Raw genomic sequence first — 26,619 nt, forward strand, 5'->3', positions numbered from 1 at the left:
TTATAATAAAACCACCAAAGAAAAGACCGGACCATAAACAATACAAAGCCCAACTTGTTATCTTGTGTGTTTGACTTCGCTTCTTCATCTTTGTCGGTCCAGCTTGCTATATAAGGAGTACGCGTCAAGCTAGGTCTTTTTCTTTGTATTGGCTGTCAGAGCGTAACTTTTCCATAAACCAGACCTCGAACCAAAGGAAAGAACATGGTGAAGTCAGTGGATGACGATTTGGGTACTAGTACTAGTTTAGGTTCCCAAACGAAAATAATAATCTCCGATGAGGATTCTGTGCAAGTTGAGACAAATCAATTACTTACCGGAGAAGCCTCTGTTGTTAATTCGAGTGAAAAGAAAAAGAAAGAGAGGAAGAAAGAAACTCGTCTCGGTATCTCTGTAAAGAAAGATGAAGACTTTGGGAATTGGTATTCTGAGGTTTGTAGATTCGGTGAATTGTTGGAATACTACGAGCAGGTAAAGGGATGCTACATTCTCAAGCCATCAGCAATGAAGATTTGGAATGTTATACGAAGGTTCTTCGATGCTGAAATCGAGAAGATGGACGTGGAGGAATACTATTTCCCTATGTTTGTATCACGTGGTGCTCTTGAGAAGGAGAAGGATCATATTAAAGGGTTTGCTCCAGAGGTTGCTTGGGTTACAAGAGCTGGTGAATCTGATTTGGAAACTCCAATTGCTCTGCGTCCAACTAGTGAGACTGTGATCTATCCTTACTTGAGCAAGTGGATAAGAGGACACAGAGATCTCCCATTGAAGATTAACCAGTGGAATAATGTTGTTAGATGGGAGTCTAGCGACACTACGCCATTTGTCAGGAGCCGTGAGTTCCTTTGGCAAGAAGGACACACTGCTTTTGCTACCAAAGAAGAGGCAGAGCAAGAGGTATATATATATATACGCATCTGTTTAATTTATTGATCTTTATAGTTTCGAATCCATCTTTAAGCGCAGCTCTAATCTTTTCCCATTGACAGGTGCTTGATGTTTTGAACATTTACAGCCGCGTGTATGAAGAGCTTCTAGCAGTTCCTGTTATTAAAGGTATCAAGAGTGAGAATGAAAAGTTTGCTGGTGCTTTTGAAACCAAAAGCATTGAGGTATGTATCTCTCTCTCTCTCTCTTTATCTCTCTGTTGTTGTTTGGAGAGTATTAGAGACTTTGTATGAATCAATACTCTTTTAATTAATCATTGCAGGCTTTTATCCCAAGCACTGGTCGTGGTATACAAGCTGCAACGTCACATTGTTTAGGACAAAACTTTGCACAGATGTTTGACATCACCTTTGAAGATAAGAAAGGAAAGAGATCCATGGTGTGGCAGAATTCTTGGGGATTAAGTACCAGATCGGTAAGTATTGAATCTTAATCATTTGATATCTTCTGATAAGTGTTTTTGTTTTCTCTGATCATCAAACTTTGATGTATAGATTGGAGTAATGGTTATGACTCATGGAGATGACAAAGGCTTAGTATTCCCTCCAAAAGTGGCACCTGTTAAAGTTGTTGTGATCCAGGTTCCCATCAAAGGTGCTGTTGATGACCAAGTACTCTTTGATGCTTGTGAAGCTGTTGTATCCACCTTGCGCGAGGCTGGAATCCGTGCTAAATCAGATAATCGCGACAACTATTCTTGTGGCTGGAAGTATGCAGATCAAGAACTTAAGGGTGCTCCTTTGAGAATTGAAATTGGACCCAGAGATTTGGCCAATGATCAGGTCAGTTTCTTCGAACTACTAATCACCAGGTCTCATACATATATAATATGTGTGTATGCTTACGGTTTTCTTGGATTCTGAGCAGGTGAGAATAGTGAGGCGTGACACTGGAGCTAAGATGGATGTCAAGAGAGGGGACTTGATTGAACAAGCCAAGGACTTGCTCGAGAAAATCCAGAGAAACCTCTATGATGTGGCGAAGAGAAAGTTGGAAGAATGTACTCAAAAGGTTGAAACTTGGGAGGAATTTGAGGAAGCTTTGAGACAGAAGAAACTAATTTTAGCTCCATGGTGTGACGAAGTTGAAGTAGAGAAGGATGTGAGGAAGCGTAGCGGAAGTGATGAAACAGGAGGAGGAGGAGCTAAGACTTTGTGTACTCCCCTTGAGCAGCCTGAACTAAGACAAGGTTTTTATCTGACACATTCATTAATTGATCGGTTAAGTAATCTGACAAGCCTTCGTTTAGACTAATCTCTTGATTTTTTTTTATCTCTGCAGACACTCTATGCTTTGCATCAGGAAAGCCTGCAAAGAAGTGGAGCTACTGGGGAAGAAGTTACTAATTAAGCTCTCTTCTTTTAGTCTCATAAGCAAAATTGGGACTCATATATACTATCATGTAATTTTATTCTAAGTGGTTGGGTTAGTGAACCTTAAACTATAACATATCTTAAACACCAACATATCTTTGGTTTTATTCATTGATACTGTAATAGAGAGCATTGGAATCTCTACACAGTTTGTATTTGTTAAAAGGAACGAACCAAAATCAAAGACAATTTGTGCTGAAATCTTCATTTTACTGATTACACAGTTCTATGGGTTTCAGATTAAAAGATAAAATCTGGCTTAGCACACTCGTTTTTGTAGTAGCGTTGATCTTGTTTGCAGCAAGTCATAAGTAACTGACTTTTCAATTCAGCAAAACCAAATTTGATAAGAAAGAAACACAAAAAAAAAAAAACCCTAGTGTTGCCATGATGGTCCTAAGCATTCCTTGCATCTTGATTTCTGTCTTTTTCTACATCCTCTGTGCATCATCTTCTGACTTACTCCAAGTCAATAACTTGAGGCATACTGATCCCTTGTGCTACTTTCAAGTCTCCTAGTTCTCTAGTCAATTCATCAATCTGTTTCTGAATTTTTGCCCCTCCATCTGGTAACCTTGAGACCGTACTCTATAAAATGAAAAATGAAACTCTGTTTTATGACACTCAAAAACAGAGACTTAAGATAATGCTGAAGCTTTACACTGATGTCATTTACCTTGTTTTTGAGTAGCATCGATAAACGACCGAGTCTTGCTTTAATTTCGCTTTCTGACAATTCCTTGTCGTCTATTGGGGAAATATTGATTGTCTTATTCAAATTCACATCCTTTGGCTTGAAAGCATAGTCAGCCCTGCCAAAAAGTGTTTTCCAAATCGATGAGAGATTATACAAAAATAAACCAAAACAAAATTTGACAAAAGGCTGTTGGTGGTTATACCCATTGATTACGGTGTCTTGTGAAATACTTGATGATGGGTATCCCAAGAACGACGTTGTTTCTCTCCTTTTTAAGTTGAAGAACAAATCAGAAACTGGGATTTAAAGATGAAGGAAATCTGTTTATATAACTAAACAGCTGGTTTGGAGAACATGAGTTACCTTATTTCTTCTTCTTCATCTTTCTGTATAGCTTGAACAGGAGCTGTCTTGGAGAAAAGTAGGCTGTGGTGGCTAACTCCAGCTATGCCAAGAGTTTCAAGAAACTTTACATGGGATTCTAGAGTTTCATCTCTGTCAAAACAAACAAAGATGAGGGAATTCATATTCGAAAATTTCAAATCAAATAAAGCATCATGACACAGCTTTTTTCGCTAAGAATTCAGTGTTTGCTTACAGTTTGATCTGGTTATAGTGCTCTTCGTATAGTTGTTGTTGTGTAGGTGAAACATCGAAGCCTCCTTTGGGAAGACTGAAAAGTTCTCGAAGGTCCTAAGAAAGATATAATTTGGTATAAACAATTAGAAACAAATAAAAGGAATGCTAGAAAGCACTTAGACTGCCATTTACAGCAGAATTCACCTGCTGGCTGAAGTAGCGGATTTGTTCTTTATGCTCAGTTGCAGTTTTAAACAATCCTCCCTTGTATACCTAAAAGAAAGCATGTACCGAGGGTATTATATCATACAAATGATCATATATATCAAAATCACTGGGCTATTTCATTTACTGAGGAACAAAAATATGTCATATACTTGTTTTCTGTATATCTTCTCTTCAACAGTTGCTGAGGTCATTAACCTATACACGATGACATCCTTTGTCTGCCCAATTCTATATGCTCGATCAACGCTCTGGTTGTCCGTGCTGCATAGATAACAGAAAACCAAGTGATCAATTACTTTCAAGAAACTAAAAATATTAACAGCTTCCAGCACTGGTTTTAGACTACATCAAGTTTAACAGGCAAGGATAAAGCATAGAAATCAAAGCACACAAGTTTTGCATCATATACAATTAATATCCTATTACAGATCCGGCAATACGCATCTAACTAAAACAGGAAGCAAAATTGTGCTGCTTCAACAAGATAGAGATGGATTTGATAATAACAATAGATTTTTTCATAACGTTTAGACTTAGGCTGTTGAAAGAATAGTCAACAGAAATACGCACCTTGGATTCCAGGCAGGGTCAACCACAATCACACGGTCTGCCTTAGTCAGAGTAAGTCCGAGACCACCAACTTGAGAAGTCAAGAGAAATATAGGAGCCACATGACCTTCTTGAAATTCCTAGACAATATTAAGGTTTTATAGAATTGTTAGTATGAAGACAAATGAAATGTAATGTGTCGGAGGAGAGAGAAACAAAAATCCACTTCAACAGTCTTCAATCTGTCGGGGGCTTTTGTAGTGCCATCAATTCGCAAGAAACTATAACCGTTGGAGGTAAGAGAATCCTGAAAATTCAAAGCGTAACACATAAAGAAATCCTTCAATATATTCTAAAAACCGTTTTTTTTGTAGTTGGTATAGGTGAAGTTAGAAGCTAGTAGCAAAACCTGAATGAGATTAAGCATTTTTCGCGTTTGGGAGAAGATTAGAACACGATGTCCATCTGGAATTAAATTTTCCTAAGAACAATGTAGAAAGATGTCAGTCAAACAGATAAACATCAAAAATTAATATAACCATAAATGCGAGCTAACCAGTAGCGACATAATGAATGACAATTTGCAAGAGATGCTGTCATTCTTGGTCTGGAAATCATCTGTATCCACATTGTCTGCTATATGCATCGCCAATCTCTCAGCCACGCCTGCTTCTTCTTGTGTTAGTGTTGATTCCATTCCTTCTAGTACATCCTCAGCAGCCCTCTTAGTTAAGAGAAGCGGGTGGTCACATATTTTCTTCAGAATCTGTTACATAACAAACAATAATTGTAAGCTGCGAGATATGAAAAGACAAGATTTTGAACATTAAATATACGCTTGACGTATTTATAAACAGAGAGGAAGCCATTATTCCATGTAACATATATATCCTAAAGGGAATTAAGCAAAGTGTATAAAGATTTGAAACTGGTTTACATTATTTAACGAACACATGGACATACATACTAAATTAAACAAATAAACACAAGAAGAGAGCTTCAAGTTACCGTTAGAGCTGCTAGAGGCGAACCATCAAAAGCTGACAGAACAATTTCACTGTTTAAGAAAGCTTCATATAATTGCCTCTGCAACAAAGAGATATGTATCAGTAATTCCATAGGAGAAGATTAGATCAACGTCTATTTAAGAGTTTCACCTGGCAAGCGGTTAGCCGTAGCCATACAACAATTTCGTCCTTCTTTGATAGTTTCGAGGTTGCACCATCATCACCAAACACTTCACTCTTAAGGCGCCGCAAGAAGAAAGGTTGAATATGCTCCCTCAAGTTCTATTAATCAAAAAGGAGTAAACACGAAAAATATAAAAATTGTAAGATCTACAGCCTACAAACTGGAGCAACATATGTCACAAGCGAATAGATAGCTACTCAAGCATATTTGAACTAAATCCTCACCTTTGCTACTGTTGAGCCTATCCTCTGTTCTCTATCAGAAGCATTCTTGTCAGTTCCACGAATAATGTAATGCTCATAATTCTGCTTAAACCTGTTAAAGCAACGCTTAGATATACAAAGCTGGTAAACTGTGCACTGACAAATTTGTAGATAGGAGATGGTTACCAATTCTTGTCACCGAGTAGCCCAGGGCAGCAGAAGTTGAAGAGAGCCCACAGTTCCTGTAAAATATGAAGATATTATCAATAGGCAGAATTAGAATTGAAAGAATAATTAATAAATGGAAAGATATGGATCAGCCTCAAATGCCATAGACAATACCTTGAGATTGTTCTGGATTGGTGTACCACTTATTATTATACGGTGAGAACTTGGGATCTCAAGCAAACTCTTGGCCCTTTGTGTGTTGGGGTTCTTAATTAGATGTCCCTAGAAGTAAGAGAAAATACATGATACTGATATCGGTATGGAAAAAAAGTCAAAACCTACACTAGTGGTAACATCTTTGTGCTTGATAGATAATAGTGCATACACATTATACCAACTAATTAGTGCAGAGAGTTAGAGATGTTACAAATAATAAAAGATTGAAATGTGTTTACCTCGTCCAGAATCATGTAATCCCATTTGATTCCATCCTCGTCATCCTCATCAGTATAATGGTCGTCACCTTGCAAAGCCTTTGTATTGTTCCGTACGATATCATAGGTTGTTAGAAGAACACCTTTACCCTACAAAAGTTAGAGATATCCAAGTTGAAAACCCATACCATTTCTCAAAACAACCAACATTTAACTCTGTATTTATCAGTTTAATCATTTAAAAGCAATATGAAGATATGCTTGTATACAAATAGAAATGATATACTACAGGAAAGGGTAACAGAGTAACAAATCAAGTCAAATGTAAATGAATTGTAACTGCATAGTTAAAGGTATCAGTGAAATCTCTCAGATAACAATGGAAGAAAGAACATGAACCTGCAGAACGTGGTGGAGGTCATATTCCCGGGCTTTTGTCGAAGTGCCATAGTATCTGTAAAAGGGAAAGAAAGACAATCAGTATCACTATATCTATAAAAACTACTTCAGTATATCACTCAAAGAAAATCGCTCTTACTCCCTAGTCATTCGTGAAAGTCCTACAGTAGCTAGTTCTTTCATCCAGTGAGGCAGCAAGGTTTTTGGGGCCACTATCAAAGCACGCTTGATGAGTTTGGAGTTGAACAAACCAGCAAGAAAACTACAGATCTGCAATCCAAATAAACAAAAATCAAAGATACAAAATTGTTAACAAGAAAAAAGTGCAGGTTGCAGATTTCCTTACCTGCATAGTTTTACCTAACCCCATATCATCTCCAAGTATTCCACCTTTCTCTTGTGTATGCAACGACCAAAGCCACTTCAGCCCTTCCCTCTGATGTGGATATAACATTGTTGCAATCTTTCCAGGCAATGTGTAAGATAAGTTGAGGGCAGTAAAAGTGATAGACCCTTCATCCTCCAACAATCTCTCATCATAACCATGTCTTTCGGTGTTGTGAGACCGAGCTGGCTTTTTAGGCTTTCCAGGATGAATTTTCATTTCAGCTGCCTTTTCCCCAGTCAAAATGACACATTCATCATCATCATCATCCTCGTCTAAGTCTCTTAGCTTGGCGGCATTCGACTGTCCGACTGTTCTTAGCTTCGCACTTGCCTCTATATGCCTAGTAGTCTTCAGACTTTGGCCGACTTCTTTGTGTTTTCCCTTCCCACGGTCAAGATTGTATCCCTGCCTATTATCTTCAGACTTATCGTAAAAGTGCTGTCCAGAAAATGAGTTTAGCTTTCCAACATTCGAAACTCTTTCTTCCCATTCGCTCGAAAACTCATCACTTGTTTCCTCTTCCCGGATGGCAACAGCAGCATAGCCTTGCTTGTCCTTGAGACTATCAACGCCAGCATTACATGTGGTAACTACATCTGACGAGGACTTGGACAGATCTGATATAAAGGAAAACGAGGAATTGGCGTCCTCAAAATCAAGATTATCAACCTGGGTCTTATTAACTCCACCGGCATCAAAATCATTGCTCTGGTTAACTTTCTTCTTCTGAATGGACATTGTCCCAAGCTTAGAGGTGAGGTCATCCAAAATATCCATGATCTCGTTCCTTCCTCCCCCATCTTGTCTTTCCTCTTTTTGCTTCAACTGAGGTGAGGGCGAAGCGAAGTCTGTGATTATGGAAAAGTTAGGCTCCTCAGCCAGCTGTGTCTTAGCTTCCTCTGATTCATCCCAAGATGTGAAATCGTTCCCAGCTCCAGCGCTCTCGAGTGATGATGAATCCCCTTTAGCTGGTTGAAACATGATTTAAAGACAAACGGAATCGAGTAAACAAGACGCAATTTAGTAATAACAACTGTAAAAGAAGGAAAGATCAAACAAAAACCCAGATTTCGAAAAACCCTAATTTCAAATTAAAGCTAGTAGAGAACAAAATCGAAATACATCAATCGATAGGAATACTCAGTTCATTCGGTAAACGGAGAGAAACGGGTGACAAAAAAAAACCCTAAAAATCAGGTCAGTACCTGGGGAATCGTCGAAATCGACCAAATCAGGATCTTCGTCATCTAAATCAGATAAGTCTTCCTTAGGCAAGGCCTTGCAGAGACGACGTCGTCCAGCAAGCTTAATCATGGTCTTGTTCGTTTCTCCATCTGAAACCCCCAAAAAAAAAAAAACTCAAAAATCAAAATCGGAGACAGAAACGAATCAGAAACCACAGACCAAACACAATAGAGGAGAGAATAATCGTACGGGAAGAAGAGGAAAGCTGTTTAGGAGGCGCAGAAAGATCCTGTAGGATACTATAGTGTCGATCGTTCAAGCTCTGAGGTTTTCTTCTATGGCTGGCCGTATTTTCTGCCATTGCTTACAACACTGATTTGTGGAGATGAGTTTTGTGTTTTCGCAAGGATCGATCGATTCCAAATAAATCGAGAGAGACAGAAGTCTGAGAATAAGAAGAAGAAGAAGAAGACGAAGAGAATGTTTGGAATCCCGCCTTTCCTCTTATTTTTTGAAATTTGAAGATTTTCTCAGTTTCCGATACAAATGGCTCTCTCTCTCTCTCTCTCTAACCCTCTGATTTAACCTAAAAAGAAAATAATTATTTTGGTTTTTTTTTTTTTGTGAACAAAATATTAATTTATTTCCTTTTTTGTAAAACACAATATTTAAAATAAAAAATTTGTTATGGTGGTGGAATCACATCGTTTCCATTTATTTTTTGCGTTGTTGTTACAAAAGAAAAAGGGAAATTTGGTTGCTAAACGATAGGAACAAAACAAGCATAGTAGTGGTACATTTTTCCTTTTGATTTATTCAACTGATTTAAAAAATATTATAACTTGTAATTTGTAAAGAATCAATCTACGTAAAAGCTCAAAGAGAGACTTCTCAAAATTGATAGTTTGAACTTTGAAGTGGAACTCGAGGAGACCGAGTGTGTGTGGATATCTATGTGGAACAGAGGTGAGGCGTTTCCGCATTGTTCCTAATCTATTTTCAAGTTTTCATCGGTAAAGATGGCTTTGGATGATGTTGAGGTGTGATTAATCTTATCTATACCTAATAATGTTATTGCAAAAGTTTTGAGAATGGCTTTGGATGAGAGCTTCATTCCTTAATATGATGATTGAGCCTAGTACTACTAGTAATTAGTTACCATATCGAGAGCGATTTGGAGTAATACCTCCTTGGTAACAACCAATATCGATATAACAATATAGATCCGGCCTGAGAGATGATATATGCATGTTGTAATCGTGCTTTTGGCATAAAACCAAGATCCACTAATGAATGTTCGAATAGTAGACGTCCATGAGTCAATAGAAGAAATGTGTCATGATTCATCCCTAAAGGAGAGGTTAAAGACCGGATAAACAATGAATGAACAACGATTCAGTTTATATAATACGATAGAGCTCTCTGATAAGATTATCTCTATTGATCTACAATTATTCGTATTTTCTTTGAGATCAAATTTCATACGTTTTTTTGGCAAAAAAAAAAAAAAAAAAAAAAAAAAAACTTCATACATACTTTAGAAGAAGCACTTAAACATTTTGGTCATCAGATTAAATTCAAAATAATTGCGACCACAAAACAAAGTTTTTAAAAACGATTTCGTTGTCTAGGCCCTAGGGACTTGAGGAAAAAATTCCCAAATTAAAATCTTGTCACATTAAAAACATGGCGTCTCTCTCTCTCTCTCTCTCTCTAGTCTCACTCTCACAGAGCAAAACCCTTAAAACTGGCGGGAATTTTACTCACAGTAGTCTCTTTACTCTCAATTTCTTCTTCTCTCAGACCTTCGCGTGAGCTCTTACTCACACGTTCTTCTTCATCTTTTCCCGCTCACCCAAAGACATGAAAAAAGGCGGCGGCAATTCCAAAAAGCGACCGCCTCCGTCAAATCCCCCACCGGCGGTGAAGCATCGAGCCACCGGTAATTCAACACCATCTCCGGCCATCGGAACCCTAGAAGATGAATTTATGGTGGAAGAAGACGTGTTTCTGGACGAGACTCTCTTGTACGGCGAAGACGACGAAGAATCCCTAATTATCCGTGATATTGAGGAGCGTGAATCGCGTTCTTCCGCTTGGGCTCGACCTCCGCTCTCACCTGCTTATGTATCAAATTCGCAGAGTATCAGTTGAGTGTTTTCTTAATTCGTCTTTGGGTTTCTTCATCTTGTGGTTTTGCTTGCGAAATTGCTGAAACTCTTCGATTTATGTTATAGTTTTCCAACAACTGGAGATTGACTCAATAGTTTCGGAGACTCATAAGGAGCTGTTACCGGGTTCCTCAGGGCAAGCTCCAATCATTAGGATGTTTGGGGTTACCAAAGAAGGTTAGTGTTTTCAACTCGTTTTCTGCTCTTTGTTCAAAACACACTGACCTGGGAAAAACGAGTTCGTTGGATCTGAGCTTACATTTGTGGTTTGTTTTCAGGTAACAGTGTCTGTTGCTTTGTTCATGGATTTGAGCCCTACTTCTACATTGCTTGCCCTCCTGGTATGGGACCTGACGATATTTCTCAATTCCATCAGACTCTCGAGGTATTTACTGTGCAAGCCTGATAAATGTCTGAGAATTTTGTTCTTTTGATATCCCTGGTTTTGTTTTAAAGCTCATTTTGACTCATTCAGGGAAGGATGAGGGAGTCCAATAAAAATGCAAAGGTCCCGAAGTTTGTCCGTCGTATAGAAATGGTGCAGAAAAGAAGCATTATGTATTACCAACAGCAAAAATCCCAAAATTTTCTGAAGATTACAGTTGCATTGCCGACTATGGTGGCTAGCTGTCGCGGTATATGACTCCCAAATGTTTGTGCTTCATGAGTCGTCTACTATCTCCTTTACTGATTTTTGTCATTGCAATGATTTAATTGGTAGGTATCCTTGATAGAGGCTTACAAATTGATGGATTGGGTATGAAGAGTTTCCAAACATTTGAGAGCAATATTCTTTTCGTTCTACGTTTCATGGTTGATCGTGATATTGTCGGAGGAAATTGGATTGAAGTACCTACTGGGAAATATAAGAAGAACGCAAGAACTTTGTCATACTGCCAGTTGGAGTTCCATTGCCTGTATCCTCATCTGAATTTATTTCCTGGGGCAAGAATTTGTTTATCTAGTAACATATCCTATTTTATGTCGTTGCTTTCTTTAACATGGGGTTTAGGTACTCAGATCTAATCAGTCATGCTGCAGAAGGTGAATACTCAAAAATGGCTCCCTTCCGTGTACTAAGTTTTGATATTGAGTGCGCAGGTCGTAAAGGACACTTTCCTGAGGCTAAGCATGATCCTGTAATCCAGGTTAGCTGTTTTTGTTATATTATGATATCCCTATTTGTTATTTCTGTTCGCATTCCTTTTGAAACGACATTCTCTTTGCTTTTCTAGATAGCGAACCTTGTTACTCTTCAGGGAGAGGATCACCCATTTGTACGCAATGTCATGACTCTTAAGTCATGTGCTCCAATCGTAGGCGTAGATGTCATGTCTTTTGAAACAGAAAGAGAAGTCTTGCTTGCTTGGAGGGTACTGTTTTCTTTCTATCCTCTTTCATTCTGATATGTGCATTAGTTTCTCTTTATCTGTTTTTGGCACCTTCGCTTGCAAAAGTAAGTTCTATTACAGTTTCATAAATCTGGGAAGACTCCGTGAAAAAGATTTAGTAAACTTTATGTTGCCACTGCAATATTGTTGTGGGCTTAGTGAAGCATGTTTTCTGCTGATGTATAAGATGTATTGGCTGCAGGATTTGATTCGTGATGTTGATCCTGATATCATCATTGGTTATAACATCTGCAAATTCGATTTACCTTACCTGATTGAGGTACTTGAAGATTATCTTTTACTTTTATTGACAAATTATTATCACCTATGGTTAGCAGAAGCGTGCTTTTCATTCTCATAGCATTCTATATGTATTATTCCTATGCGCCGCTGTGCTGTATGGTGTATATGTGATGAATCTATTACCTATAAAATATTCTGTTTTTTGATTCTCAGAGAGCTGCAACACTGGGAATAGAGGAATTTCCTCTTCTTGGTCGTGTAAAGAACAGTAGGGTCCGGGTCAGAGACTCAACATTTTCATCGAGGTGATGTAGGAGTAACTGGTTGCTTGCTAATTTCCCTCACTTTCTTCTTTATTCTTTCTGTTATGCTTCGTACTTTTTGTGGCTCATGAGTTCTCCAACCTCGCATGTTATGATATCATATTGCTTTCCATATTAATTTGTGCCATGTTTCAGACAACAAGGGATAAGGGAAAGTAAAGAAACCACAATTGAAGGAAGATTTCAATTTGACCTTATTCAGGTTTCTGTCGTCAACAATCATTTAGGTTTAGTCATCCTTAGATTGTTTGTTTGTAACATCAACTTAACTCGTCATGTAATTATTGCAGGCAATACATAGAGACCACAAATTAAGTTCTTATTCGCTGAATTCTGTCTCAGCTCACTTTCTTTCCGAGCAGGTGAAACCGAGTAATTATGTAGAATTGCTTGTTATTTCTATTTTTCCATGTGGCTTACCTGGTTGTCTTCTTCAGAAAGAGGATGTCCATCATTCTATAATAACTGATCTCCAAAATGGGAATGCGGAAACCAGGAGGCGTCTTGCTGTTTATTGTTTGAAGGTACTTTAGTTTATTCTGGAGTATTGCTGCCTTTGTCCTGTTGCATTGCCTGTTATTACACAAATTTAAGATTTTCTAACTAGCTATCAAGCTTGTCTAACTACCTCAAATTCCTATTGCATGTTGTCCAAGTCCCGCCCTTCCTAGTGTAAAAGATGAATATCGATGTGTTTATTATTCTTTTTTACTTCTCTCTGCTTATACTTGTGTACGTGTAGCAAGAGGACCCCTTGTAGATAAGGACATAGTAAAAAGCCTTACTTAACCATTTGGGTTCAAAGAAATGGATGCCCCTACCATTCATGAGGTTTTTGAGCATTATGAATGTGATGTAGGCTGGAAGGACTTTTGGCAATTGCTAGCGATATTAGTGACACATAGAATAATGTGTTTTGAAGGAAATGTGAAAGGATGTTCAGACACTAATTTTGTTCTCTTTCTATTAATAGTCCAGCAACTGAATACTAAAAGAAGTCACCACGTTCCTCTTTGCTGTTACAGGATGCATATCTCCCTCAGAGGCTTCTGGACAAACTGATGTTTATATATAATTATGTCGAAATGGCTCGTGTAACTGGTGTCCCTATTTCCTTCCTTCTTGCTAGAGGACAGAGTATCAAGGTATTTCTCAACTAATAGTTTCTGGATATGTTTTTCAGTTTACTAAGGTGGCTTATATTTAGTGTCTCAAATATTGCTTCTAGGTTCTATCTCAGCTTCTTAGGAAAGCTAAACAGAAGAATCTGGTTCTTCCGAATGCTAAACAGTCAGGGTCCGAACAAGGAACTTATGAAGGCGCAACTGTAAGTTGGAAATTTACGGGTCTAACATTTATTTTTCGCCTGTCCTTTGTATTAGTTCAACACTTCCATTGTTCTGACATGTCTGCTGTTTTGGATGTTTCAAATGATATTCAGGTTTTAGAAGCAAGAACAGGTTTCTATGAAAAACCAATTGCAACTTTGGATTTTGCTTCACTGTACCCGTCAATTATGATGGCATATAATCTGTGCTACTGCACCTTGGTAATTCTTTTGATATTTCCGTTTTAACTGCTAGTTCTTTTATCATCTGTTGTTTATACACCTTCTTAATTTGGGAACATTCCATGTTCTTGTCTTTGAAGGTGACACCTGAAGATGTACGCAAACTGAATCTTCCACCTGAACATGTCACTAGAACTCCATCAGGGGAAACATTTGTTAAGCAGAGCTTGCAAAAGGTTGCGACATTTAGTTAAATTAACTATCCTCAAGTACCTCTAATCCTGTTGAATAATTTCTTCCAGGAAACACGACCAATTAATTAATTCAGGGACTACAACAGTTTATAAACAAAGCAAATAATCCATTTCAGGGTATACTTCCAGAAATTCTCGAAGAGCTTCTTACTGCCCGTAAAAGAGCCAAAGCAGATTTAAAGGTAACTAAACATTTGATCCTGAAGAAACTCTTGCAGTATGTGCTTACCTGTATACATGTTTCAATAACTACTATTGTAACTGGCATTTTCCATTTTAGGAGGCTAAGGATCCCCTTGCAAAGGCTGTTTTAGACGGTAGGCAGTTGGCATTGAAGGTGAACTTCTTACTGTCAATTTATATAACTTAGTCATTCAGAAAAATGATATTAATGTTCTGAAAATTTTGAACAATATTTCTCGTGTAAACTGCTCTTTTACATTTGCTTTCTATTGTTGTCTCAGATCAGTGCAAATTCTGTCTATGGGTTTACGGGAGCCACTATTGGGCAGTTACCATGCTTAGAAATATCCTCAAGTGTAACTAGCTATGGTATTTCTTTTGTAAGCACTGCAACTTTTCTAGACATGTACCCTTATAGGTTTATTCTGATTGATTTGTATCTTTCTGAAGGTCGTCAGATGATTGAACAAACGAAGAAACTTGTGGAAGATAAATTCACAACCCTAGGCGGGTATGAATACAATGCAGAGGTAAATTTTCAAATAATTACTTGTTGTATGGAAAAGACAGAGTGAAGTATATGTTTGTTCTTATATTTATTGAACTTGATGGATAATGACGTATTAGGTCATTTATGGAGACACGGATTCAGTCATGGTGCAATTTGGAGTATCGGATGTAGAAACTGCGATGAACTTGGGGAGGGAAGCTGCGGAACATATTAGCGGAGCTTTTATCAAAGTAAGTAACTTTTTTCTGCTAGGAGTATATCATAATCTTCTCCCTAATCCCTGGGGTAGAGGTACAAGATTACGTGATTTCTTGAAAACAAAATATAACAGGCTGAATCATTCTCTGTTTCTTGATTGTGTATGATGTCAATAAAGCCCATCAAATTGGAGTTTGATAAGGTTTATTTCCCATATCTGCTGATTAACAAGAAGAGGTATGCTGGTTTGCTATGGACAAATCCTCAACAGTTTGACAAAATAGACACCAAAGGTAAATCTTTGTAATTTCACAGCTTCTCTCTTATTTATTTTCTGACTAATATCTCTGGCAGGAATCGAGACAGTACGAAGAGATAATTGTTTACTGGTTAAGAACCTCGTAACTGAGAGTCTTAACAAAATACTTATTGATAGAGATGTTCCAGGCGCAGCTGAGTATGTTAAGAAAACCATTTCAGATCTTCTCATGAACCGTATTGACTTATCACTTTTGGTGATTACAAAGGTAATATGCTGTTCTTGATTTCTTCATTTGATATTTGTATTGCTTGAAAGTGTATGGTCATGATTAAAGCCATCTGTGAAAACGAAAACAAGAATCAACCTATAATGCTCCTGATGTGTTTCTCAAATCATAGGGTCTAACGAAAGCAGGGGATGACTATGAAGTTAAATCAGCTCATGGTGAACTTGCTGAGCGCATGCGTAAGGTTTGTGGTACTTTTTATCTTTTTTCATCTATCATTGACATGATAAAGCATTTTCATTATGATAACTCTTGACCGTTTCCTTTCGTCAAGAAACATGTACAAATGTGTCTAGGGAGATTTTCATTCCTTCGTTCTTTTGGTGAATATATGTACCGAGGTTTCTCTGACGCTGAGATCTATTTTACGGTGTCTGATGACCTACCATGTGAAATATGACAGTGTTTGCTTTCATATGTGACAGAGGGATGCTGCTACAGCGCCAAATGTTGGGGATCGAGTGCCATATGTTATCATAAAAGCTGCGAAAGGTGCCAAGGTAGCTTTCATGTCAACCTTATATTTATAGTTTGTCATAAAATCTTGAGGTCATTTTCTTCTACCGTGCTTATGTCATTTTGATATCAAGTAGGCTTATGAACGGTCAGAAGATCCTATCTACGTGCTACAGAATAACATCCCTATAGACCCAAATTACTACTTGGAGAATCAGATTAGCAAGGTCAGTTTGAAGTGGGGTTTGTCTATAAGTTTATTCTATACTCTCTATTCTGGTAATTGGAAGATAAAGCAGATGTTTTTTTCAGCCACTGCTTAGGATTTTTGAGCCAGTCTTGAAAAATGCTAGCAAGGAACTTCTCCACGGAAGTCACACTAGGTCAATATCAATTACTACTCCTTCAAACAGCGGCATAATGAAATTTGCTAAGAAACAACTGAGCTGTGTTGGCTGCAAAGTTCCGATCAGGTACATTGCGGTTCCTTGCCTACGTTATTGTTCATGTTCACTTTTGAAAAAAATTAGGATCCTGCAAGTTCAACGTGATCCTGGATTCTCAGTTCCTGATCTGTATTTGTTTCTATGACTTCCAAGTTCCTTATCATTTGATTGTTTGTTCTTGCAATCTTGTTTATCTGATTCCATATATGGTATCTGCTTATCAATTTTCGATTTAACTTAAAGCAGCAATGGAACACTATGCGCAAGTTGCAAGGGAAGAGAAGCCGAGTTGTACTGCAAAAACGTGTCTCAAGGTATGCTACCGTTATTCTCGTTTCTATAGACTTGATCTATCAGGAATATTTAAATACTTCGTGAAAAATCAGTGGCGGACCTAGAAGAAGTTTTTGGGAGGCTGTGGACCCAGTGCCAGGAGTGTCAAGGCTCTCTCCATCAAGATGTCTTGTGCACCAGGTTTGCTTACATATCTTTCCAATATCTATATTAATAGATTTTTTCTTTCAATAGGTAATATTACCGTCATTTCTGACTTCTGATCCAACTTTATCATTATTTCTTATTGGTCTTGACAGTCGAGATTGCCCTATATTTTACCGGAGAATGAAAGCACAAAAAGACATGGCTGTGGCGAAGCAACAACTCGAACGTTGGAGCTTCTGAATAGAAGGTTGTTTTTAGCTCTCCATTGGTTTCTTTGCTGTTAAATCTTCCTTATGGTTTAGAACTTGTAGGTCTTAATAGGCTTTGAGATGTTATAAAAAGGACCTCTTTTGCTTCTTTGTACGTAGCTTTTGATTAATACAGAGTGAGAATTCGTTGTCTTGCATATCTCCTAGTTTCGGCAGGCTAAGAATTTTGGGAATTCTTTAAATCCACAGAACCTCACGGCCACTGCAATACATACGAATTACAACTCAAGATTTAGGTATTATTATTCTTCCGGTTGGACTGTACAAGGTGCTAACAAGTATGAACATGAATCTCAAGTGCGTAACCAGTTAACCATATGGCTTCTGCCTCATCTCTAGCGTCCTTGAGTTTCCCAGAGTTTTACTGAGTCAAGTGTACAGCCTTATCCTTGTTGTTATAGGCTGTCTGCACATTGGGCATGTTGTGACAACCACGCCGCATTCCTTGCATGTCTTCATTTGAAATTGAAAGCATCAGAAATGACACAAAACCAATCTGGAAGCAGCACAGTTCATAGAACATACAAAAGTGTACTTTTTTTTTGTTTGAAAATTTCACCTACCGTATGGCCGCAGCTAAAAGCCATGTCCTTGGGATTCGTTAAGCAAATCGGGCATACCTTATTTTTAAAAATGAATGTAAATCTCAGTATCAGAGTGTGTACTCATTGACAAAAAAGAGCCAATTAAGGCAAAAAAAAAAAAGAGAAATTACCGGAGCTGTAGCAGGAGCTGTTCTGTCACTTTTCTCTGCAGTTTCTGTCATAGGATGTGGCACCGATCTAACAGCATTGTCACGCTCTATAACCTCCGGTGGTGGGGGGAGTGGCTTATGGTGCAGATAAGAACTGCGCTCTGGCTTTCTACTGTTCACAAGCACAATCGTAGGTTGGTTTGATTTGCAACTTTTCAAGAATCTAATGCAATAAGACTACATAAACAGTGATACAGAAAATTTCCTAAGGTACAAACTTCACTCCACTTACTTGAGACTTAATGTGGCCTTGTATTGAAAAGGAATCTCCATGAGAGCCGCGAGTGCAAAAGCAGCCTCCTTTTTAGCCGCATCTTTGTGCTCCGACATTATCTTTGTGAAGTTTACAAACTGTAAAACGAAACAGAGTTTTTTCACGAATCGCTATATTCGGAAAATATGCAATTTCTATTCAGGGCTCTCTTATAATTTACCTGGAAGTTATCAAACTCACGGTGAGGGATATTGTCATCGAACTGTTTCATTGTGTCCCATGGTCCATCTCCTACTCCAACCAAGACGATTGACAATGGGTAATGGCTGGAATTTTATATCGAACATTAGTATGAAAATAAATACATGATCATGAAAATCTGAGCATATTGAATAGTTAGTTACCTAGCTGCCATTATAGAGTTCATAGTAGCTTCTTCCTGTGGACTAAGTCGACCAAGCGGAACATCTGGATTCCTTGTAACCTGACCATCTGCAATGATGACGAGAACATGGTATTGCATATTGTTCTGCTCAACTATGTTGATGGCAGCATCAATAACCGGTGCAAACGAGGTAGGACCTGTGCAGCAAAAACACAGATTAATCTTTACTATAAGAAGAGTAATAAATAAATAAACAAACCCTTATGATAAATTTGTAGTAAGAGAAATTACCAGATAACTTCAAATGTGGAACAATCTTTCTATATCGTTTAACAGCGTTTTCCAATCCTTGACAGCTTTTGTTCTCGGGATAAAAGCTGAATACATACTGATCGCGTGTTGTTGCTGCGGGAAGAGGAGGAATACATTAAAGTTAACCATTAAGAACTTTTCTGAATCTACTTCGTCTTGAAAGCAAGAAGTGAGAAAACTTACCATCCCCAAAACCGAAACAAGGTATAAGATCATCTTCATCAAAGGGAGACAAAGTACGGCCAATTATAGATATTGCTTGCTCGTATGGATTCTGTCTTTTACCAATGGCATGAAGGCTTTTTCTATTGAATGAGTATCTTCCTGCATCGACCGAGATTCGTAACAATTAACTAAAACCATTAAGTCGTCTCATCAACATGTGATGTGAAGCATTTTCTTAAAAATCAAAAATTACCTGTCCACTCATTACTCTTGGTAAAGTCAATTCCTAGTATCAGATTTGAAGATTCAAGTCCAGCTTCTCTCAAAGAAGTTATCACCTAATTTAGCAAAGTGCACAACAAGACACATCTTATCCAACTCATCACTTTGAAAAAAAAGATTCAAATCAAGAAATCAAGAAATAGATGGTGAAGTTATGAGACCTGATCCAAGCTGCTGAAATGATCAGCGATGTATGAAGGTTGCTGATTACTTTTATTTCCTCTGTTCATTGCAAAAACTCTGCAGCACAAGAACCTTTTTTACAAACCCCAATCTTATTGAGAAGAAAATAAACAAAAATCAGAATTTAAAAGCCACTGTTACAAATGCCAAAGCATATATATATATTCAACCTGGAGTTTGTTGAAAACCCAAAAAGACTTCTTCTCACAGAATCTTTATTTATTTTTTTGTAAAAAGAAACTTTTTTTTTCTTCTGGAGATTATCTTCTTACAGAAGATTAGTTTATTGAAAAAGATGACACAAAAAGAGGAATATGAAGAAATATAAAAAAGGAAACACAAAGTGGGTTTTGTTGAATCTTGAAAGTTAGTGGAACGTGACCCCTTTGCTTGCGGCGGCAAATAATATTTTGCTCTCTCACACGCCATCATCAAAGCATCATCAATCTAGAATTTTTATTTGGTCTCTCTTCTGCGTCATTAATGATTTATCCAAAACCCAAAAAAACATATACAAGATTCACGTGGACTTGACCAAAGAAACAAAGATTCATGTAGACAACGTGGCAAAGCTGAAGCTTTTGTCCGAAGAAAATGATTTGGGCTTTTGATTCCCCACCAAAATAACAAACCCAGAACCACTTACTTGGGCTTTATCATAAAGCCTTTTTGTATATCTTCACCACCTATAAGTTCACCATGTTTCAATCACACCATCCACGTGCGAGTTTAGCCATTTTAGCCCAAAACTCAACAACCAATCTACGAACATCATTAAAGTTTTTGATTTTTATGATTTTCACCGTTTGTTCTTGTTCTTTCAGTTGGTACTACAGGGACCCTTAAAACCAACAGATTAATTTGGGTCTTTCTGATATATTTAAAATTTAGGGTTCCACTTAAGAGAATAAATAAATACAAGGGTGTACATGGGAAATTCAGAAAAGTAAAATAATAATTTCTCTGCAAATCAGAAAATGTGAAGACATATATTTATTTATCTTCTTGAAAAGGCGAAAAGATGTCAATAAATTGTTTTCGAATAGCCAAGGCTCCGCTTCAATCATTTGCATCAGTAAAGACGAGACCTAGAGATTCACCGAACCGTCTCGTTTCTGTATTCGGAATCAAGTCTTCTCCTCCTTCATTTGTTACTCTCAGAGTTATTTCATCATCGATGGCTTACGAGAAAGAGCTTGATGCTGCTAAGAAAGCTGCTTCACTCGCTGCTCGTCTCTGTCAGGTTAGGGTTCTTTCGTCTTTCTCAGCTTTCCCCCCCCCCCCCCCCCAAATTAATCATTACCCAGATTCTAAAGTTTGATTCTTTAGTGAACCCATTTTGTAATTTTCCTAATTTCGTTTGAAATGTTGTGTAATTGCATCTGTAATTGGGGTTAGGTTCTAGTGATATATAGTGTAATGATTCATTTGATTCTTTGCATTTCTTTGATTCTTTAACAGAATCTGACATTGTATGCTTTGGGTTTGTTTCAGAAAGTTCAAAAGGCTCTGTTGCAATCAGATGTTCAATCAAAATCTGATCAAAGTCCAGTGACCGTTGCTGATTATGGTTAGCTTATAACTGTACCTGTTTATAAAAGTTTCTCTCTTTGAATCTTACTGAGATTGTAAATGAAATTTCACATAGTTTGAGGTGGAAATATTCACGCTTTTAATATGTCTTGTGTTGAGTTTCAGGTTCACAAGCAGTTGTTAGTTTAGTGTTAGAAAAAGAGCTCAGTGCTGAACCCTTATCATTGGTGGCCGAAGAGGTGAAACAGCTTAACAACACTTTGCTTGTTTTCCCTCACATTGCTTATCTTTATGTCTTAGGAGTTAGGACTCGCATTGTCTTAAATTATCTATATAGGACTCAGGCGATCTACGCAAAGACGGTTCTCAGGATACTCTTGAGCGCATCACGAAACTCGTGAACGACACTTTGGCTACCGAGGAATCGTTTGATGGTTCTACTTTGTCCACAGATGATCTACTAAGAGCCATTGACTGTGGAACATCTGAAGGCGGTCCAAATGGTCGACACTGGGTCTTGGATCCTATTGATGGCACTAAGGGGTAAGTTTTAAAACTATCTACAACTCTTCTTATTTCAAAGAATGATTGGTAAAGTGATTGACTGTCATAGCAAATGTTATTTTCTGATACTGAGCTTGTTTGGTCATATTAGATTTCTGAGAGGAGATCAATACGCAGTAGCACTAGGATTGCTTGAGGAAGGGAAAGTAGTTTTAGGTGTGCTTGCTTGTCCAAACTTGCCATTAGCATCCATAGCTGGAGCCAACAACAACAACTCTTCATCCAATGAAATCGGATGTCTCTTCTTTGCTACGATTGGCTCAGGGACATATATGCAGCTCCTAGGTTCAAAATCTGCTCCCGTCAAAGTACAAGTCTCTAAGGTTGAGAATCCTGAAGAAGCATCGTTCTTCGAGTCATTTGAAGGAGCTCACTCTCTACACGGCTTATCCAGCTCCATTGCCAATGTAAATTGCATCTCTGTCCTGCCAAGTGATCCTAGTGAACAAACTATATAAATGTGCATCCATTTGATCGTGTTATTATCTTTTGTTATGTACAGAAACTCGGTGTCAAAGCACCACCTGTACGTATCGATAGCCAAGCAAAGTATGGAGCTTTATCTAGAGGAGATGGAGCTATATACTTACGGTTTCCTCATAAAGGATACCGTGAAAAGATTTGGGACCATGTCGCTGGTGCTATAGTTGTCACAGGTAACATAAAAATATTTTACTATATGTTACAACACCGATATGAGAATGTGATTTGATAATGAATGCAATTTTTGTTTGCGTGCGCAGAGGCGGGTGGGATTGTGACGGATGCAGGGGGAAAGCCACTGGATTTCTCGAAAGGGAAGTATCTAGATTTGGACACAGGCATAATCGTTGCTAATGAGAAGCTTATGCCACTGCTTTTGAAAGCAGTTCGTGAGTCCATAGCTGAGCAAGAGAAAGCGTCAGCTCTCTGATGATCCTTTCTTCTGTCCTTCTTTGTTTTCTTTACCAGTAGTAACTGTTGTTTTCACTTCCTTTCCAACCAAAACGAAACATGATGATAGTTTCGCGTTACACAAGTGAGAATTCTTCGATCTCTTGTTTTGGGCTAAGTATAATGGGCAGAAGAATGTTCTATAGTGTGGGGCAATAATATGGGCCGGAAAAGGCCTTTTAAGGTTTAAATGCACCGACGTGTCTAGAGCGCGTAGACTACTTTTCATCTAAATACCGAAGTAAGTAGAATCTTTCCATATATATAATAAATAATTTAAGTGTTTGGTGACATATAAAATACTTTTAATCCAAAAGAATAAAAAGCTGAAATTCGAGATTTTATTCCCAAGTAATATACCCATTCACGATGAAGGAGAAAGTAAATTATTTCATTATCTGGTCTAGTCAAACTAAAAAAAAAAAAAAAATGGACGATTACAAATCTCAAATCTACACTAACTGCATATAATTTCATTTTAAATCTCATCAAAGATATTTTTATGTTAATGATATTTTTGTGTAACATGTTTGTTTTCAGCTTAAAGGTTTGACGAGACGGAGCCACACAAAAGTTCTCACGTCATTTACAATTATCTTAAAAAGCATATAAAAGAGGGAGAACCTATTCTCCTATCGGTCTTTAAAAGCATATAAAAAAAGTTTGTTTTAAAGTTAAACAAATACAACGAACCCAAAAATAATCATTTTGGTGATATGTAGAAATGAAAAGTAACAATCATAAACTATACTTACTCTGTTTTACAAAAAAATGTCTTTTAGAGAAAAAAAATTGTTTCACAAAGAATATCATTTTATATTTTTAATGTGTCTTTTAATGATAAATTTTCTAATTTAGTCCTAAAACCAAAACTTATTTCATTAAAATTAAATCATTAACTACTTATTAAATAAAAGCAAACATGAATGATTCAACAGTTAGCTTTTTAATTTTTGTGGAATGTGTCAAATGACATTCTTTGTAAAACATAGAGAGTATTTTGTAAGAATTTCACCTCCAAAAAAGAAGCAAATATTACAATATTTACTACTGAAAAATATCTAAAAATAATAATAATATATATCTTTAAAAAAAATATAAAGAAAAATATCTCTCTTTGAAAGGAAAAATATCTTCCTATTGGCCCAAAATTCATTCTTGGATTGTTTATCTATTTATGTTTTTCATCTTTTGGATTTTATAACTTACTAAGATAAAAAAGACAATCTGCAGAATACAATAAAATTATACTAAATTTATAGAAAAAAAAGTAAGAATAATAATAATCTTACTTTTTTGGGTGAATGAAACTTTCATTTGTCTCTCTCTCTTAACGGTAGGAGACTACTATAGCCTTACTTTTCCACAACGGTAGAGAGATTGGAACAACATCTTTATTATTTTATTATATAACCTTACCAAAAAAAACTAAAAATTCAATAAAAAATTATTATTATCTATACGTACTATATAAATAAACCAAGAAACAATATTAATACAAAAAAAAAAAAAAAAAAAAAAAAACAAACAAATTGAGAAGAAGAAGAAGAAGAAGAAGAAGTTGCTTCAGAGTCGCGAGAGAGGTTTTATCAAATAAATCGATTCTTATAGAGAATTTTATTCATTCCTTATTTCTTCTTCAACTTCGTTCATTCAATGTCTTACGATGAAATGCTTACTGCTGCAAAGAAAGCTGTCTCTCTCGCTGCTCGTCTCAGCAACGTACGATCTCTCACCACTCCTTTTCCTCTCGATTTTTAGTTTTTTTTTTTTTTTTTTTTTTTTTTTGGCTCGTTGACATTGGAGATTGTGTGTTCGTGATAAGTTAGATGTTTTCTTTAAACTCTTTCTGTGGAGATAAATAAAATAAAGTAGAGAGTAAGAAAAATGTTGTTGTTTCTTGGAAACTGTCAACTGAGTTTGAGTATTTTTCTGATTAGGGTTTGATATCCGGAATCTGATTTTATCACAAAATGAAAATGGGGATCTGAAATTTTCAATCTTGTTGTATATCTCTGAGTTTTCAATGGGTTTTTGATTTGTGTACCTATTACTACTATTACTTCTACTAACGAACTCATCTCATAGAATTGATGAGTCAGGTTTTTTTTAATCAAAAGTGAAATGTCTTTGCTTTATGCTTGTTGTTTTTAACAGGAAGTGAGGAAATCTCTGTTGGTAACTGACGTTTGGAACAAATCTGATGATAGTCCTGTTACTGTTGCTGATTATGGTTTTTTTTCTTTTTCTTCCTCTTCTTCTTGCAATTTCATATCTGTCTCTTGGCTTATGAATGAAAACAAAGACATGTTCTTTTATTTTTCAGGCTCGCAGGCGGTGGTTAGCCTTGTACTAGAAAGGGAACTCAAGAATGAACCTGTTTCTTTAGTCGCTGAAGAGGTGCCCAAAACTAATGCAAAAAAAAAAAAACATTGCAGGTTCTTTTTTCTTGAATGAAGTTATAAGCTGATTTTGTTTATATAATTTATGTGTGTGTAGGATTCTGGTGAGCTAAGGAAGATTGCTGCTGAGAATGTTTTGGCTCGCATTACAGAGCTTGTGAAAGATACTCTTGCAAGTGATGAATCATATGCTGCTTCTCCTTTGTCTTCCGATGATGTGCTCAATGCTATAGACCGTGGTAAATCAGAAGGTGGTCCTAAGGGTCGCCATTGGATCTTGGATCCTATTGGTGGCACTAGAGGGTGAGTCCCCCCTCAATTACTCAAAATGTTACTGATATTTCCCTAACCACAATACTTTATCTCTCGTTTCATTTCAGAGACTGATCAATCTCAGAAACTGTAGTATCTTTTTTGCTTGCCTTTGTTATTCACATTACTCGTGAAATTCCAATATGTAGATTTATAAGAGGAGAACAATATGCAATAGGGTTAGCATTGTTGGTGGAAGGCAAAGTCGTACTTGGTGTAATGGCTTGTCCTAAGCTTCCTTTTTCATCAACTACTGGTAACACACTCAAATCTTCACCTGAAAAAGTTGGTTGCCTTTTCTATGGTTCGGTTGGCACCGGGACTTATGTCCAGTCTCTCAGTGTTGACTCTCTTCCTGTGAAGGTAAATCACTCAGAACCACTCTGTTTCGATGTATTACTAGCAGCAAACCTTTTCAATATGTCTTACATCAAAATATATATATTGCTAAAGAAAGGATCAATATGCGCTATTAGGTAGAGGTAAGCAGCGTAGATGATCCCGCGAAAGCGTGTTTCTTCGAGTCATACCACACACCTGTCCCCATCCATAACACCATTGCTAAGGTAAAACATCTTCCTTACAATTCTGTATATATCGTCCTGTTAATTTGGTCTGATTTTGACTCTGTTTTCTCCTGATGACAGAAACTGGGGATAAAAGACTCACCAATCAAGATAAACAGTCAGACAAAGTATGCAGCTTTATCTAGAGGAGATGGAGAGGTTTACTTGAGGTTTACTCGCAAACCAAGGCCCGAATCAATATGGAATCACGCCGCTGGCTCAATCATCGTTTCAGGTAAAGAGCTCTTCTTATCTACATAGCTTTTGATTCATGAATGAATGATCAAACTAATGCTTGTGTGAAATTGCAGAAGCGGGAGGAAAAGTGACGGATGCAGCTGGGGATCCGTTGGACTTTTCGAAAGGCAAGTATCTTGATTACAAGAGAGGAATTGTCGTAACGACGCAGAAACTGTTGCCAAGGCTTTTGAAAGCAGTAAGAGAATCAATTAAAGAAGAAGAAGAGGAAGAAGAGAAAGCTGCTTCTGTGAAACTTCACTAACACGCAACTGTAATATACTTATTATTGTTGTTGTCTTTGGGTATATATACTCTGTCTGTATCTGTGTTCTTTTCACACAGTCTATTTATTGAAAAAAAGAAAGAAATATCTCACCTATGATATATAAGAAAACACTAATTTATCTTAAGTTTTGGTGTTAAGAAAGCTCGTTGAATTACTTTATTAAAGTTTATTTTTTGAATCTATTTAGAAATGTTTTTGG

General features: G+C 37.1%; 6 protein-coding genes across 14 annotated transcripts; 4 read left to right on the forward strand and 2 right to left on the reverse strand.

The window, feature by feature from the left end:
• Positions 1-177: 177 nt before the first annotated feature.
• LOC104762540 (proline--tRNA ligase, cytoplasmic-like) lies at positions 178-2,525 on the forward strand. Its single transcript, XM_010485856.2, has 6 exons — positions 178-900; positions 993-1,115; positions 1,214-1,366; positions 1,446-1,733; positions 1,819-2,140; positions 2,233-2,525. The coding sequence occupies exons 1-6, from the start codon at positions 205-207 to the stop codon at positions 2,295-2,297; spliced, it is 1,647 nt and encodes a 548-aa protein (XP_010484158.1). The 5' UTR covers positions 178-204; the 3' UTR covers positions 2,298-2,525.
• Positions 2,514-8,960, reverse strand: LOC104762541 (protein CHROMATIN REMODELING 24). The gene is made up of 22 exons (XM_010485858.3): positions 8,595-8,960; positions 8,366-8,494; positions 7,119-8,128; positions 6,912-7,042; positions 6,773-6,827; positions 6,395-6,523; positions 6,114-6,221; positions 5,958-6,013; positions 5,793-5,883; positions 5,535-5,666; positions 5,386-5,463; positions 4,934-5,143; positions 4,787-4,858; positions 4,604-4,684; positions 4,399-4,517; positions 3,978-4,089; positions 3,805-3,873; positions 3,620-3,714; positions 3,385-3,516; positions 3,224-3,289; positions 3,001-3,136; positions 2,514-2,912 (listed from the first exon to the last, which is right to left on the reverse strand). Exons 1-22 carry the CDS (start codon positions 8,704-8,706, stop codon positions 2,784-2,786), a joined length of 3,252 nt encoding a protein of 1,083 aa, XP_010484160.1. The 5' UTR covers positions 8,707-8,960; the 3' UTR covers positions 2,514-2,783.
• Positions 8,961-9,913: 953 nt separating this feature from the next.
• On the forward strand, positions 9,914-18,008 carry LOC104763660 (DNA polymerase delta catalytic subunit). Of its 5 annotated transcripts, XM_087499864.1 has the most exons (31): positions 9,982-10,494; positions 10,583-10,693; positions 10,795-10,901; positions 10,992-11,151; positions 11,238-11,433; positions 11,529-11,664; positions 11,752-11,889; positions 12,110-12,187; positions 12,364-12,455; positions 12,609-12,675; positions 12,764-12,835; positions 12,911-12,997; positions 13,499-13,618; positions 13,702-13,800; positions 13,915-14,022; positions 14,124-14,219; positions 14,354-14,419; positions 14,518-14,574; positions 14,702-14,789; positions 14,871-14,950; positions 15,048-15,161; positions 15,308-15,422; positions 15,484-15,656; positions 15,790-15,861; positions 16,103-16,177; positions 16,271-16,360; positions 16,446-16,606; positions 16,826-16,893; positions 16,966-17,053; positions 17,173-17,267; positions 17,479-18,008. In XM_087499864.1, the coding sequence occupies exons 1-30, from the start codon at positions 10,209-10,211 to the stop codon at positions 17,258-17,260; spliced, it is 3,288 nt and encodes a 1,095-aa protein (XP_087355990.1). In that variant the 5' UTR covers positions 9,982-10,208; the 3' UTR covers positions 17,261-17,267; positions 17,479-18,008. The 5 variants fall into 5 exon arrangements, 2 of the variants coding, with proteins under 2 accessions (XP_087355989.1, XP_087355990.1); XR_015589255.1 differs by lacking the exon at positions 17,479-18,008 and having other exon boundaries at positions 9,914-10,494; positions 14,286-14,419; positions 17,173-17,426; XM_087499863.1 differs by lacking the exon at positions 17,479-18,008 and having other exon boundaries at positions 9,971-10,494; positions 17,173-17,426.
• LOC104762543 (E3 ubiquitin-protein ligase RGLG3) lies at positions 17,454-20,110 on the reverse strand. 5 transcript variants are annotated; one of them, XM_010485861.3, is made up of 11 exons: positions 19,967-20,110; positions 19,563-19,641; positions 19,373-19,457; positions 19,138-19,278; positions 18,934-19,047; positions 18,662-18,839; positions 18,478-18,583; positions 18,276-18,394; positions 18,005-18,152; positions 17,853-17,909; positions 17,454-17,742 (listed from the first exon to the last, which is right to left on the reverse strand). In XM_010485861.3, the coding sequence occupies exons 1-11, from the start codon at positions 20,014-20,016 to the stop codon at positions 17,659-17,661; spliced, it is 1,161 nt and encodes a 386-aa protein (XP_010484163.2). In that variant the 5' UTR covers positions 20,017-20,110; the 3' UTR covers positions 17,454-17,658. The 5 variants fall into 5 exon arrangements, with proteins under 5 accessions (XP_010484163.2, XP_087355991.1, XP_010484164.2 ...); XM_087499865.1 differs by having other exon boundaries at positions 19,755-20,110; XM_010485862.3 differs by having other exon boundaries at positions 18,005-18,155; positions 19,755-20,110.
• A 414-nt stretch (positions 20,111-20,524) lies between these two features.
• On the forward strand, positions 20,525-22,759 carry LOC104762546 (3'(2'),5'-bisphosphate nucleotidase 1). Its single transcript, XM_010485864.3, has 7 exons — positions 20,525-20,827; positions 21,079-21,154; positions 21,283-21,356; positions 21,455-21,660; positions 21,773-22,088; positions 22,184-22,337; positions 22,425-22,759. The coding sequence occupies exons 1-7, from the start codon at positions 20,606-20,608 to the stop codon at positions 22,592-22,594; spliced, it is 1,218 nt and encodes a 405-aa protein (XP_010484166.1). The 5' UTR covers positions 20,525-20,605; the 3' UTR covers positions 22,595-22,759.
• Positions 22,760-23,898: 1,139 nt separating this feature from the next.
• Positions 23,899-26,544, forward strand: LOC104762547 (putative 3'(2'),5'-bisphosphate nucleotidase 3). Its single transcript, XM_010485866.3, has 8 exons — positions 23,899-24,336; positions 24,772-24,847; positions 24,941-25,014; positions 25,114-25,319; positions 25,478-25,691; positions 25,805-25,894; positions 25,976-26,129; positions 26,206-26,544. The coding sequence occupies exons 1-8, from the start codon at positions 24,271-24,273 to the stop codon at positions 26,394-26,396; spliced, it is 1,071 nt and encodes a 356-aa protein (XP_010484168.1). The 5' UTR covers positions 23,899-24,270; the 3' UTR covers positions 26,397-26,544.
• Positions 26,545-26,619: the final 75 nt, after the last annotated feature.

This window comes from Camelina sativa, chromosome 18 (genome assembly GCF_030686135.1).
Source record: "Camelina sativa cultivar CO46 ecotype springtype chromosome 18, ASM3068613v1".
Classification (NCBI taxonomy): domain Eukaryota; kingdom Viridiplantae; phylum Streptophyta; class Magnoliopsida; order Brassicales; family Brassicaceae; genus Camelina; species Camelina sativa.

Bases quoted from the DNA above. Each gene is read 5' to 3' on its own strand.
- LOC104762540 (XM_010485856.2), top strand. From the start codon at position 205: ATGGTGAAGTCAGTGGATGACGATTTGGGTACTAGTACTAGTTTAGGT. The intron at 1,116-1,213 runs GTATGTATCTCT...TAATCATTGCAG, and splicing joins TTGAAACCAAAAGCATTGAG to GCTTTTATCCCAAGCACTGG. The intron at 1,367-1,445 runs GTAAGTATTGAA...TTTGATGTATAG, and splicing joins GGGGATTAAGTACCAGATCG to ATTGGAGTAATGGTTATGAC.
- LOC104762541 (XM_010485858.3), bottom strand. From the start codon at position 8,706: ATGGCAGAAAATACGGCCAGCCATAGAAGAAAACCTCAGAGCTTGAAC. The intron at 5,464-5,534 runs GTGAAACTCTTA...TCTTTGTTGCAG, and splicing joins TACGGCTAACCGCTTGCCAG to AGGCAATTATATGAAGCTTT. The intron at 4,518-4,603 runs GTGGATTTTTGT...AATATTGTCTAG, and splicing joins ACAGATTGAAGACTGTTGAA to GAATTTCAAGAAGGTCATGT.
- LOC104763660 (XM_087499863.1), top strand. From the start codon at position 10,209: ATGAAAAAAGGCGGCGGCAATTCCAAAAAGCGACCGCCTCCGTCAAAT. The intron at 12,456-12,608 runs GTGATGTAGGAG...GCCATGTTTCAG, and splicing joins GACTCAACATTTTCATCGAG to ACAACAAGGGATAAGGGAAA. The intron at 12,998-13,498 runs GTACTTTAGTTT...TTGCTGTTACAG, and splicing joins TTGCTGTTTATTGTTTGAAG to GATGCATATCTCCCTCAGAG.
- LOC104762543 (XM_010485860.3), bottom strand. From the start codon at position 20,016: ATGATGGCGTGTGAGAGAGCAAAATATTATTTGCCGCCGCAAGCAAAG. The intron at 18,584-18,661 runs GTAACTAACTAT...ATAAAATTCCAG, and splicing joins AACTCTATAATGGCAGCTAG to CCATTACCCATTGTCAATCG. The intron at 18,395-18,477 runs GTAAATTATAAG...TTCGTTTTACAG, and splicing joins GTGAGTTTGATAACTTCCAG to TTTGTAAACTTCACAAAGAT.
- LOC104762546 (XM_010485864.3), top strand. From the start codon at position 20,606: ATGTCAATAAATTGTTTTCGAATAGCCAAGGCTCCGCTTCAATCATTT. The intron at 20,828-21,078 runs GTTAGGGTTCTT...GGTTTGTTTCAG, and splicing joins TCGCTGCTCGTCTCTGTCAG to AAAGTTCAAAAGGCTCTGTT. The intron at 22,338-22,424 runs GTAACATAAAAA...TTGCGTGCGCAG, and splicing joins TGGTGCTATAGTTGTCACAG to AGGCGGGTGGGATTGTGACG.
- LOC104762547 (XM_010485866.3), top strand. From the start codon at position 24,271: ATGTCTTACGATGAAATGCTTACTGCTGCAAAGAAAGCTGTCTCTCTC. The intron at 25,692-25,804 runs GTAAATCACTCA...ATGCGCTATTAG, and splicing joins TTGACTCTCTTCCTGTGAAG to GTAGAGGTAAGCAGCGTAGA. The intron at 26,130-26,205 runs GTAAAGAGCTCT...GTGAAATTGCAG, and splicing joins TGGCTCAATCATCGTTTCAG to AAGCGGGAGGAAAAGTGACG.